Here is a 12,420-nt window from a genome sequence, read left to right as displayed (position 1 = left end):
GCATAGACTGGCCTCTGTGGAAGCCTTCCTCATAGTGTACTTTGGTTCTCATTCCTTTGGTAGCTCCCATCACCTATTTTCAGCTTTTCACACTTCTACCAGAGCCTTCATTTATAAGGCCTGTGTAAACACGTTTTTGCTAAGCACAGAATAGTATTGATTAGCAGAAACTAACTACCAGCAAAATTACTTTAAGTTTGCATTGCTGTAGCTGGTGCCCGACGCAAATTTTGCTTGTATAAAAAAAAAATTGCCAAGCAGTATTTTCTGCTTAACCGCTTTAAGAAATTGGGCCCTGTCCACTTTGTCCCAAACGCATTGTGTTCTAGCCATGAATTGTTCAAGATTTTCAGACACTGGTGTTTGTAGCCTCTAACAAAGATACAAGTTTTTGAACCAAAATGAAGTTAAAGAACAACTACTACTTGCTTTAATGTGACGGATTTTGGTTGGTACGATTGAATCATATTTTGTTCTACTTGCAGAGGATTTACCAGAAACAGAAGCTAATACCTCCTCAAGCTGTGTTGAAGCCTGAATATGGACCATCTGCTGGGCATCCACTTTGACTATGACATATATGATCTTAAAAGCATCAAGGTAATGTTTTGAAGATAAAGGTACTTTAAAGGTCATGATGCCAAACTGGCTATTATTATACTTAAATAAGAATTAAGGAGATCTAGGTGACTTTTTGCTTCACTAGAGATAATCCATAAGTGCTGTTCAGCCATACACAGCAATTCGTGGCAGAGTTTCAGATGGGCCTTAAAGACACTGGACACTATTGGTAATTGTCAAAGACTAGTCGTCTCACTTGGTGTATCTCAACATACGCATGAAATAACAAACCTGTGAAAATTTGAGTTCAACTGGTCGTCGAAGTTGCGAGATAACTATGAAAGAAAAAACATCCTTGTCACACTGCTTTCAGATGTTTGATTTCGAGACCTCAAAATCTAAATGTGAGGTCTCGAAATCAAGTTCGTGGAAAATTACTTCTTTCTCGAAAACCAGAGGGAAGCCGTTTCTTACACTGTTTTATGCCATCAACCTCAGCACATTACTCATTTTATTATTTTGAGTATTTACCACTAGTGTCCACTGCTTTAAACAATATACCTTATATTGGCCTATTTGATCTTAGGTATGTTTGTTGAGCAGCCATCATTCCAGAAGTATTAATGCCTTCCTGGACCTTTTATAGATTCTCAGAGTACTATCAAGGTCTCCCTTCCTTCTAACCTCTAGGCCAAGTTTCACTCACCAAGGTAGTCTTGGTGCAAGACGTTTCTCCTTTTCTTATATCACGCACACCGCGGCCAATTCACCGACACCGCGCGCAACGACTCACCTGACTTATAAGTCCACTCACCGCCGGAGAAACGTCTTGGTCCGTGTACATGTTTGAGTTATGTGACCTCACATACATATTCAACGTGTGGGTCAACAAAATACTACGCACGCGCACAACTGGAAACAGACAAGCCGGCCAGCCTGGTAACTTGCATGCACTCGACATGTCGAGTGAAAGCCTCGCTTTATCATGCTACGGCGGGAACCCGGGAATATACACACCATGTGCGTTTTGTTGTGCATGCAAAGCTAGCTATAGGCGATCGCTGATCTTTATGTTATTATAAATTCTCAAAATCTCTCCTAAAAACAAATTTTAGGGCAAACTAAAATTCGCACATCGTTCAACAGCAATCATGTTTACAAAAATTAAAAGACGAACGTAAATTTACAAGCCCTACACACCAACATACGAGGAAGCCTGGCTGTTTCTGGTTGCGCTGCACCGAAGACGTACAGATACCAGACTGTGGGAAATTGTGCTGATACTGCTACGTCAGAGTTATGCAGGCCTAGCGCAGCATGGCATGATTGGAATGTACTCGGAATTTCCCGAGCGATCTGTACACGGACCAAGACGTTTCTCCGGCGGTGTATGGCGTGTCAAACGTTGCATTATTCGATAATGTACAATATATGTGCGATGTTTCTCATATATATGCGATAATTGTCACATATGTGCGATATTCATTTGATGTATGCAATAAATGTAATATATATGCAATAAATGTAATATATATGCAACAAATGTAATACATATGCAATAAATGTAATATATATGCAATAAATTGTAATATATGTGCGATAAATTGTAATATATGTGCGATAAATTGTAATATATGTGCGATAAATTGTAATATGTGTGCGATAAATTGTAATATATGTGCGATAAATTGTAATATATGTGCGATAAATTGTAATATATGTGCAATAATTTGCAATATATGTGCGATAATTTGCAATAGATATGCGATAATTTTTAATATATGTTTGATAATTTTGTAGTATATTATATGCGATCATTTGTATGCGATGTTTTGTGACGGTATACATATGCGATAATTTAATATACATGTGCGATGTTCGTTCTTATCTATGTGCGAAAACGGAATTGTGGGATATAGTATGGCTTCCTGTCCACTTGATCCCCGTATCCGTAATGTTTTAGATCGGGCCAGACTATACTCTGGACGGTATAGTATGGTTCCTATGGTTCAATGAGATTGGCGTAGGGTTTATAGTGATGGTCAGGGTACGAGACTCGAGCAGCGTATTTCCGAAATAGCCAGCCAGCCGCGTATTCGGATAATAGAACACATACAGTACAGGGAGGTGACAAAATGTTGCATTTTGCTCAAATCTGAAGGTGAAGATCTGTTTTACATTGTCAATGTACATTCCGCCCAATTACATAGACGGTGGACTTAAACACAATTTGAAAAGAATTTGAACCCTTCGTTAAGACAAAAAGTTGCTTTCTTGTTCCAGAATCTTGAAGGAAGATAGACTGGACGTATCAAATTTTGAGCTGGCTAAATTGGTCAACTATTATTGATTCTGCAATAAAAAGAAAATGTTTGTCTTATCAATTACTAAATAAATTGTTTTATTGTTCGTAAGCATATACTCTTATGTTTGAAAGAAAAACACTTCTATTTCCAGGTGACTTTAAATCGTAGAACAGTTAAAGTTAGTAAATTACCGAGCTATATCTGAAACACTCATGATTGATTATTTTTAATTGTTGTCAATAAAATTTAAAAGTTCTTGTGCTATAAAAATTCAACTGTGTCTTGTTTGCAAAATCATTTTTCAATTTTTTTGAATCTTAGTCACCACATTTATAGTTATGTCAGCCGCGAGCAAAAGGTGGTGACACCCTTCGATAAGACAAACAATTTCTTTAAACATTTTCTTTAAACATTTTCTTTTTATTGCAGAATCAATAATAGTTGACCAATTTAGCCAGCTCAAAATTTGATACGTCCAGTCTATCTTCCTTCAAGGTTCTGGAACAAGAAAGCAACTTTTTGTCTTAACGAAGGGTTCAAATTCTTTTCAAATTGTGTTTAAGTCCACCGTCTATGTAATTGGGCGGAATGTACATTGACAATGGCGTCAGAATAACTGTGGTTAATTAACCACTAGATAGTGAACCAAATTTACCCAGCTCCAAAATTTGATACGCCCACTATATTAGTCTTGAAAGTTCTGGATTACAAATTAAATGTTTTGTTTTAACGAAGGGTATAAATTCTTTTCAAGTTATGGTTTTGTATTTCACAGTGATGTTTTTTTGACATATTAAAAAATGCAAAAAATACAAAATAAAAATGTTTGCCTTTTCGTTTGCGGGTCATTTTTTGACGTTTTGTTAATGTTTTTCACTTTTTATAAATTATTTTTTAATCATGTGAAGCTATGAAATTGACATATTATCAATTAAAAATTCTAAATTATGCTAATATTGCAGAATTCGTTCGAGTAAAACAGATCTTCACCTTCTGTCACCTCCCTGTACTGTATGTGTTCTATTATCCGAATACGCGGCTGGCTGGCTGTTTCGGAAATACGCTGCTCGAGTCTCGTACCCTGACCATCACTATAAACCCTACGCCAATCTCATTGAACCATAGGAACCATACTATATACCGTCCAGAGTATAGTCTGGCCCGATCTAAAACATTACGGATACGGGGATCAATTGGACAGGAAGCCATACTATAACCCACAATTCCGTTTTCGCACATATATAAGAATGAACATCGCACATGTATATTAAATTATCGCATATGTATACCGTCACAAAACATCGCATACAAATGATCGCATATAATATACTACAAAATTATCAAACAGATATTAAAAAATATCACATACAGACATATCTATTGCAAATAATCGCACATATATTGCAAATTATTGCACATATATTACAATTTATCGCACATATATTACAATTTATCGCACATATATTACAATTTATCGCACATATATTACAATTTATCGCACATATATTACAATTTATCGCACATATATTACAATTTATTGCATATATATTATATTTAATGCATATATATTACATTTATTGCATATATATTACATTTATTGCATACATCAAATGAATATCGCACATATGTGACAATTATCGCATATATATGAGAAACATCGCACATATATTGTACATTATCGAATAATGCAACGTTTGACACGCCATAGCGGTGAGTGGACTATAAGTCGATTTCACAAAGAGTAAGGATTAGTCCTATGATATTAAAAGCTGGGAGAGTCTGACATGGCGGCTACAGCTACGGCTACGACTGTTGTCAAGGGTGTTGCCAAGGACGTCTGTACCTCCGCAACTAGCCGTAGCCGTAGCCGACAATTCGCACACCTAACTTGAGATAAGACTAGTCTTGATTATTTGTGAAATCCAACACATGGTGACGCTAAACAAACATATGCATAAAATCATTCCAAAATGGCAGCGCGCAGGGCACACGAGGACGACGATGGGCCAGCCAAAAAGAAGCCTAAAATTATTAAAACATTACATGACAAACATATAAAAAAGAGATTAATTGTAGAATTGGAACGTTCCTCGTTGGAGGCGGTGAAGGTAATGCTGTTATGTCAATTTCAAAATAGTTTTTTGCTGTTGATTGTCTGCCGTGTCTCTCTTTTTATTAAATATATGCACAAGAGTCATATGCACCCAAATCACCTTTAAACTGTTGAAAAAATTGTATTTTTAACTATAAAAAAAAGTGTTTTTTTACCCCGAATTTAGTAACGAACAGAAATATCCGCCATGTTGTCTTTCGACGTACTTGGACGATTCCATTACACCGCAGGGGTGATGCAATATGCAAGATGATTATTTACCATTTTATGTGCTTCTCATGGAGTTTTAAAAATAATATATTTAAACCTCCCCTTTTAACTTTGAATTCCAGAGTGGCGGCTTAGTTACTAACAAGAAGGAAAAAAAACACCAGCTAAAACCAAAAAGCAAAAAAATACAACTCAGCCCTCAGAAATTTCCCCTGCCCCCTCCAGTGTAATAGAATCGTCCAATTACGTCAAACGACAACATGGCGAATATTTCCGTTCATTACTAAATTCAGGGTAAAAAACACATTTTTTACAGTTAAAAATACAAGATGATTTAGATGCAAATGATTCTTGTGCACACATGTAACGGTTGACTTATGTTCAAATGTTCGGATAACTTTCCGCATGGCGCTACCACTTTTTCACTAATTTTTACAAAAATGGATATATCAATCAGGTAAATTAGATACTATATTATTTTATTTCAAATGAAAAAGTGGTGGCGCCATACGGAAACTTTTCCAAATGTTCTGTTAAAATTAAAAAATTGTTGTCGTGAGTTGTCGTGAGAGATCGTGAGTTATCGGTATTTAGTGCGACCGTTCTTGATTTATACGAGTAATGGGGGGAGGTTGATAAAAAAATATAAAACATTGTGAGAAACGGCTCCCTCTGAAGTGATTTAGTTTTCGAGAAAGAAATAATTTTCCACGAACTTGATTTCGAGACCTCAGATTTAGAACTTGAGGTCTCGAAATCAGGCATCTGAAACCACACAACTTCGTGTGACAAGGGTGTTTTTTTCCCCATAGTTATCTCGCAACTCGGACGACCAATCGAGCTCAAATTTTCACAGGTTTGTTATTTTATGCATTTGTTGAGATACACCAAGTGAGAATCCTGGTCTTTGACACTTACCAATAGTGTCCAGTGCTAATGTAGTGTCTTTAAAGCGCGTCACATGATATGTCTTAGTTTTACTAGACGGCGGCCGTGTGATAGTGCATCGGTTGCGGTGTGATAGTGCACCGTTTGCCGTGTGATAGTCCCACGACTATCACACGGCGTGCAATACCCAGACATCTTTTTACCCACCTCTAACCCAATCAGTTGTGCATCTCTGTGTATCTGAAACGCGCGTACGAACGTTACGTGCACGAAGATGATAAATAGTCTTTTGGGGTGTTATAAAACAAGTATTGACTGCTTTAACTCGTGCTATGGTTAAAACTACGACTCCCTCGGTGATCCCTGCGCCTGGGGAAAATATAACACTCCGGGATCACCTTGGGAGTCGTAGTTTTAACCATAGCACGCGAACCAGTCAATATTTGTATACCTACTACTACTAGCCCTAGTTAGTAATATTAGTACAGTAGTGTATGACAGGTCATAGCCCAGGTTGGACTCCCTGACGTCTTACCAGGGCTAGACAGGTCAGTGCCATGGCCAGTACATGGTGTTGTGATTACCATGAGCACTATGATGTGAATTGAGTATGATTATAACTTATTATATAACTGACCTACAGCTCCTTGTCATTTGATTGGTGGAACTTACTTCAGATGACATTCACTATTACTCCCATCCGACACCGGCGATTTTTAAGACTGTTTTTTTATTTTTTTGCTGAGATTTCCCCCAGTGGTTACTTTACCATTGCTCAATCAATTATGCAGAGCACATTAAAACAAAATATGCAAGTTTGTTTTTGTGTACTTTTAATATGAAACTCTCCAAGCTTGCAAGCACTCGATAATTAAGTATATTGTTGGCGCCAAGCTTTTTATGTTGAGGGGCATTTACTGCATTCTTCTCCTCAATATGGGTTGTACGTATGCAGGCACTGGTGGCATGCGTGTGATTCATATGTGATGACAAGAATATGGTATTGTCTTTGTGGTGACTACTTGATGATTATAGTCAGTGGTCACGACTAAAATATGCAAAATAATAATAGTATTCGGATTTTATATAGCGCTTTATACACAATGTCTCAAAGCTCTTCCAACATTATTACCCTGATCACTGGGCCATTTCATTTCTTAAACCATCTCAGCTTCCTGGGGAGTATGTACAGTCTCTGCCGCAAAATATGTAGCGCACTAAGCTTAACGGTTACCCACCACAAGAACCATCTCTTCCCTCACGGGTACCCATTTCACCCCTGGGTGGAGAGAAGCAATTACACTCAGGACACAAGTGTCACAACCGAGATTTGAACCCACACTCTACTGAACAGAAACACCAGAGCTTGAGTTCGGTGCTCTTATCCGCTCAGCCACAACTACCTGTTGAACCAATTCTGTCGTTCATTAGTACTCACGACAACATTATTTACTTACAAAACACAATCAGACATCAGTGACACAATCCGTCAATCTTTTCAGCGTGAATTTTACCATTGCGCCTGTGGCAAACATAATGCCGCAAAGCATCTTGGGATTTAAAAATTTGTCGTAACTTATGTTGAATTCACGACTATTTGAGGTGCGACTAATCTAGTGGGTAAATTTCACTAGTCACCGAGGCCTAATGATCAAACACAGCGCCACTACTGTGAAACCTGAATTAGCAGCAAGCTGTGCTGAGTTAAACAGCGCGCTCATGTCAGTAGCCGTGTACATATTTTAATCCGATTCTAAAATTACATAATAACAATACAATGTTATTTTGATAATTACAGGTAGGAATTCTCAAGAGAAAACACTAATCTGTGACCCTTGTGGAGCAACCTACTAAGAGAAAAGGTGAACTTGAAAATCATCAACAATTTCCAGATTCAGGATTTTCCGGGTGAATTTGTGACATTTTTGTATCAACCTCATGGACAAAGACTGAGGGAGCACCAATGGGTGTCCACTGTCCACACTGAAGACAACTGATAACTTTTGTGGACAGTTCTTCTGCAGGACAAGTGCCTTGGACCATCAATGTGTCCACACTGGAGACAAAACCATTGTGTATGACGCCTGTTGGAGAATATTTTCTGGATATTGTTCCTAAAACACGCAAGAGATTCTTCACTGGAGGTCTGCGAGAGAAACTCAGCACAACCTAACGGACTTTCACTGTGTTCACACGTGAGAAACCCCGGTGTCTTTGACATGTGGAAAAGCCTGTGACGTTAAAAAATATCTTCGTATCCACACTTATGAGAGGCAATTATTTTGTTTGTAACATTTGTGGAAAAGCATTTAGTCCAAAGGAAGTCTAAAATCTCACGAGAGAATGCCTGCTACAGTTAAGCCATTTGTTTGTAACATTTGTGAAAAAACATTTAAACGAAAATACAATCTTAAATCTCATGCGAGAGTCCACACTACAGAGAGACCATTTGTTTGTGACATTTGTGGAAAAGACTTTCCGAGAAGATCTAGTCTGGTCAGGCATCAGGATGTCCATACTGGAGAGAAACCATTTGTTTGTGACAATTGTGGAAAAGCCTTTTTGCAAAGATGTAATCTGATCAGCCATCAGGATGTCCACACTGGAAAGAAACCATTCTCTTGTGAAATTTGTGGAAAAGCCTTTTCGTTAAAATCTAGCCTGAGCAGCCATCAGCATATCCACACTGGAGAGAAACCCTTCGTTTGTGACATCTGTAAAGCTAGTTTCAGACAAAAGAGTTCTTTAAGAGCTCATCTGCGTATCCACACTAATGATAAACCATTTGTTTGTGACATTTGCGGAAAGGCATTTAATCGAAAAAGCAGTCTAAATACTCATTATAGACTCCATACTGGACAGAAAAAATTTGTTTGTGACATTTGTGGAAAATTCTTTTATTGGAAATCGGGGCTGACCAGTCATCAGTTCATCCACTCAGTAGACAAACCGTTTGTTTGTGACGTTTGTGGAGCTGGTTTCAGTCAACCGGGGACTTTTAGAGATCATCTGCGTATCCACACTAATGAGAGGCCATTTGTTTGTGACATTTGTGGAAAATTCTTTAATTGCAAATCGGGGCTGACCAGGCATCAGTTCATCCACTCAGTAGACAAACCATTTGTTTGTGACGTTTGTGGAGCTGGTTTCAGTCGACAGGGTTCTTTAAGAGATCATCTGCGTATCCACACTAATGAGAGACCATTTGTTTGTGACATCTGTGGAAAAGCATTTATACAAAAGAAACATCTGACTAGACATCATTATCTCCACACAGATGATAGACCATTTAGTTGTGACATTTGTGGAAAGGCGTTTATACAACAGAAACACCTGACCAAACATCAGAATGTCCACACAGGAGAGAAACCATTTGGTTGTGACATTTGTGGAAAAGCATTTATACAAAAGAAACATCTGACTAAACATCATAATATCCACACAGATGATAAACCATTTGTTTGTGACATTTGTGGAAAGGCATTTAATCAAAAGGGCAGTCTAAGTACTCACAAGAGACTCCACATTACAGAGAAAACATTTGTTTGTGACATTTGTGGAAAAGCCTTTCCGTGGAAATCGAAGCTGACCAGGCATCAGTCCGTCCACTCAGGAGTCGAACCATTTGTGGAAAAGGTTTTTGCGAAGACCTAGTCTGATGAGCCATCAGTCTGCCACTCAGTTTGTGATATTCGTGGAAAGTCATTTCTTCAAAAAGTCAGTCTGAAAGGCAGTGGACACTATTGGTAATTACTCAAAATAATTATTAGCATAAAATCTTACATGGTAATTAGTAATGGGGAGAGGTTGATGGTATAAAACATTGTGAGAAACGGCTCCCTCTGAAGTGACGTAGTTTTCAAGAAAGAAGTAACTTTCCACGAATTTGATTTAGAGACCTCAAGTTTAGAATTTGACGTCTCGAAATCAAGCATCTGAAAGCACACAATTCTTTCTGTGATAAGGGTGTTTTTTCTTTCATTATTATCTCGCAACTTCGATGACCAATTGAGCTCGAACTTTGACAGGTTTGTTATTTAATGCATATGTTGAGATACACCAAGTGAGAAGACTTGTCTTTGACAATTACCAATAGTGTCCAGTGTCAAGAGAGTCCACACCGGATAAAATAAAAAACATTTTAGTAACATTAATTGTGGGGTACGCTTCAGTGTGAAGTGTGCTTTTAAAAAGCACGTGCGCACCCACACTATTCTCTCATGAGAGATTCAATGCTGCAGAATTTGTGGCTTTTGTGGAAAAGCATATTATTCACTGAAACTTACATCAGGGTCTGTGTTCTGGAGATAAACCATTTGTGACATTTTGGTTGAAAAGCCTTTTTGCGAAGATTGCGAAGATCTAATCTGAGGCAAGTAGATGGTCAAGTGCATACAAGTTTGTTATTGTCCCCTAGCAACAGTTAATCAATTATTGATTGTTTTTTGTTAAGTTACTGTTTTCCTATACGAGGTCGACTGCTCACAGTAGCAGCTTTGCTGTTCTGTTTGTTGGTGACATGAATCTATATTTAAGTTGTTATGTTGTTATTGTAAAAGACTTGGGGACTACTGTTGTAGATCTGTTTTACTTGAATGTTGCGAAGAGGTTTTTCTCCAGTAACAAGTGAGTATTTGAAGACACAACCTTTTGTAGTGTTGTGTTGCAAGCCAAACAGCGCTGACTAGAGCACCTGGAAACCCAGGCAGTACAATGTCCCAATTCCATGGAATTGCAAGCTTTGATTCTCATGTACAAGTATCTTCCCACTTGTGACACCATGCCAAACAACACTGACAGTGTTCCTGAGAATTTAGGCACTACCATGCTTCAATTACATGAAAGTACACGCTTTGAACTCTAAAACGGTACTGACCAGTGCAGTGCAGCAAGAATCTAGGTACCGCATGTTCTATGCCCCAATATATGGAATTGTGAGCTTGGAGTTCCATCTGCCTTTAGATATCCCACTCCTGACACAAAACAGTGTAAACCGCAGTGCACCTACCTGGAAACAAGGCACTTCACTGTGTACTATTCAGTCATGGAATTTGGAGTCTGGAGCTCATTTGATATGGGCCCAATTTCATGGCTCTGGTGAGGATTTCACAAAGACTAGACTTATCTCGAGTTAAGACGAGTTACTCGTCCTAATTTAGGACTAGCTAGAAGTTTTTTATATCTCCTAGGACTAGTCCTAAGTTAGGTTCAATCCTAACTTTTTGTGAAATCGACCCCTGTATTACCAGATAAGCAAAGAATCAGCGCTTTACTTTTAAGCATGTTCTTGCGAAAGCAGGGAATTTTCGCTTGTGCTTGCGTACCCTTATGTGACTGCGTTCACTAAAATTAAATGTACAATGTACTTAGTTAATAGACCTATTCACACAACTGTTTTTGGTTAAAACAAATTTTTCGTTATAACCTATGCAAAATAATACATTTATAATGTGCATTTAATAAGATGTGTTTGTTGGTTGTGTATAAGGAATCAGAAAAGGGTTATAAAGAGTAAAATGTTTCCTCATTCACACTATGCTTGTTTTCCTTGTTTCGTTTATTCATGTTCTTGTCCGTTTATTAATACAAAAACAATGAGTCATTGACCTTGCATTGACCCAGCATTGGATTGATTTAGTGTGAATTAAGTTGATTTCATAAGCACTAGGCAATAAACAGAGTGAGGAGCTGGTCTTCACTTAGACTTGACTCAAGTCAGACTTCGTAGAGTTCTCATATCGCATCGCAAATACTATATGTGAGCATTAGGTGTGGAATGAGGTGCATGCTGGTCTAGGTGGCAATCAAGTTTGATCGTTAGCCAGACCAGCATGCACCTCATGCAACACTAATAGCCCTTGCACAATTATTGTGGAAAGGTCTAGCTGAAAAGTGTCTTGATGAAGAAAGGTACCAAATGTACACTTCGTATTCCTATAAGAAACATGGAGCAATTATGAAAAGGTACGTAGTGCGCAAAGTGACCAGCTACATGTATTCAGCAAGTTCCGGTTGTTTTCTACAAAACCGGTCTGTGTGGGTTTTCCCTAATAACATAATTTTCTTCACTCGTGCTATAAAAAAAGGGGTTTGACTCCCATATCATTTTGTAAAAATTGGCGAAATGCACTCCCTAGCTGCATCTGGGATCTATTTCACAAAGAGTTAGGATTAGTTCTGTTATGTGATATTAAATGCTGGGAGAGTCTGACATGGCGGCTACAGCTACGGCTACGACTGTTGTCAAGGGTATGGCCAAGGACGTCTATACCTCCGCGTCTAGCCGTAGCCGTAGCCGACAATTCGCACACCTAACTTGAGATAAGACTAGTCTTGATTCTT

At 38.2% G+C, this 12,420-nt stretch overlaps 1 protein-coding gene across 24 annotated transcripts in view; it reads left to right on the top strand.

The window, feature by feature from the left end:
* Positions 1–11,602, top strand: part of LOC139938390 (uncharacterized) — a 205,872-nt gene extending 194,270 nt beyond the window's left edge. For 23 of the 24 annotated variants that reach the window (XM_071933885.1, XM_071933884.1, XM_071933880.1 and 20 more), the window contains 2 exons: positions 486–600; positions 7,877–11,602. In XM_071933885.1, the coding sequence (XP_071789986.1) occupies positions 8,422–9,732 (1,311 nt within the window). In that variant the 5' untranslated portion in view covers positions 486–600; positions 7,877–8,421 and the 3' untranslated portion in view covers positions 9,733–11,602. Of the gene's footprint in view, positions 1–485; positions 621–7,876 lie in introns of all 24 variants that reach the window. The other variant, XM_071933868.1, reaches the window with a different exon arrangement.
* Positions 11,603–12,420: the final 818 nt, after the last annotated feature.

This window comes from Asterias amurensis, chromosome 6, assembly GCF_032118995.1.
Source record: "Asterias amurensis chromosome 6, ASM3211899v1".
Lineage (NCBI taxonomy): Eukaryota > Metazoa > Echinodermata > Asteroidea > Forcipulatida > Asteriidae > Asterias > Asterias amurensis.
This window is presented reverse-complemented; position numbering and strand designations above follow the sequence as displayed.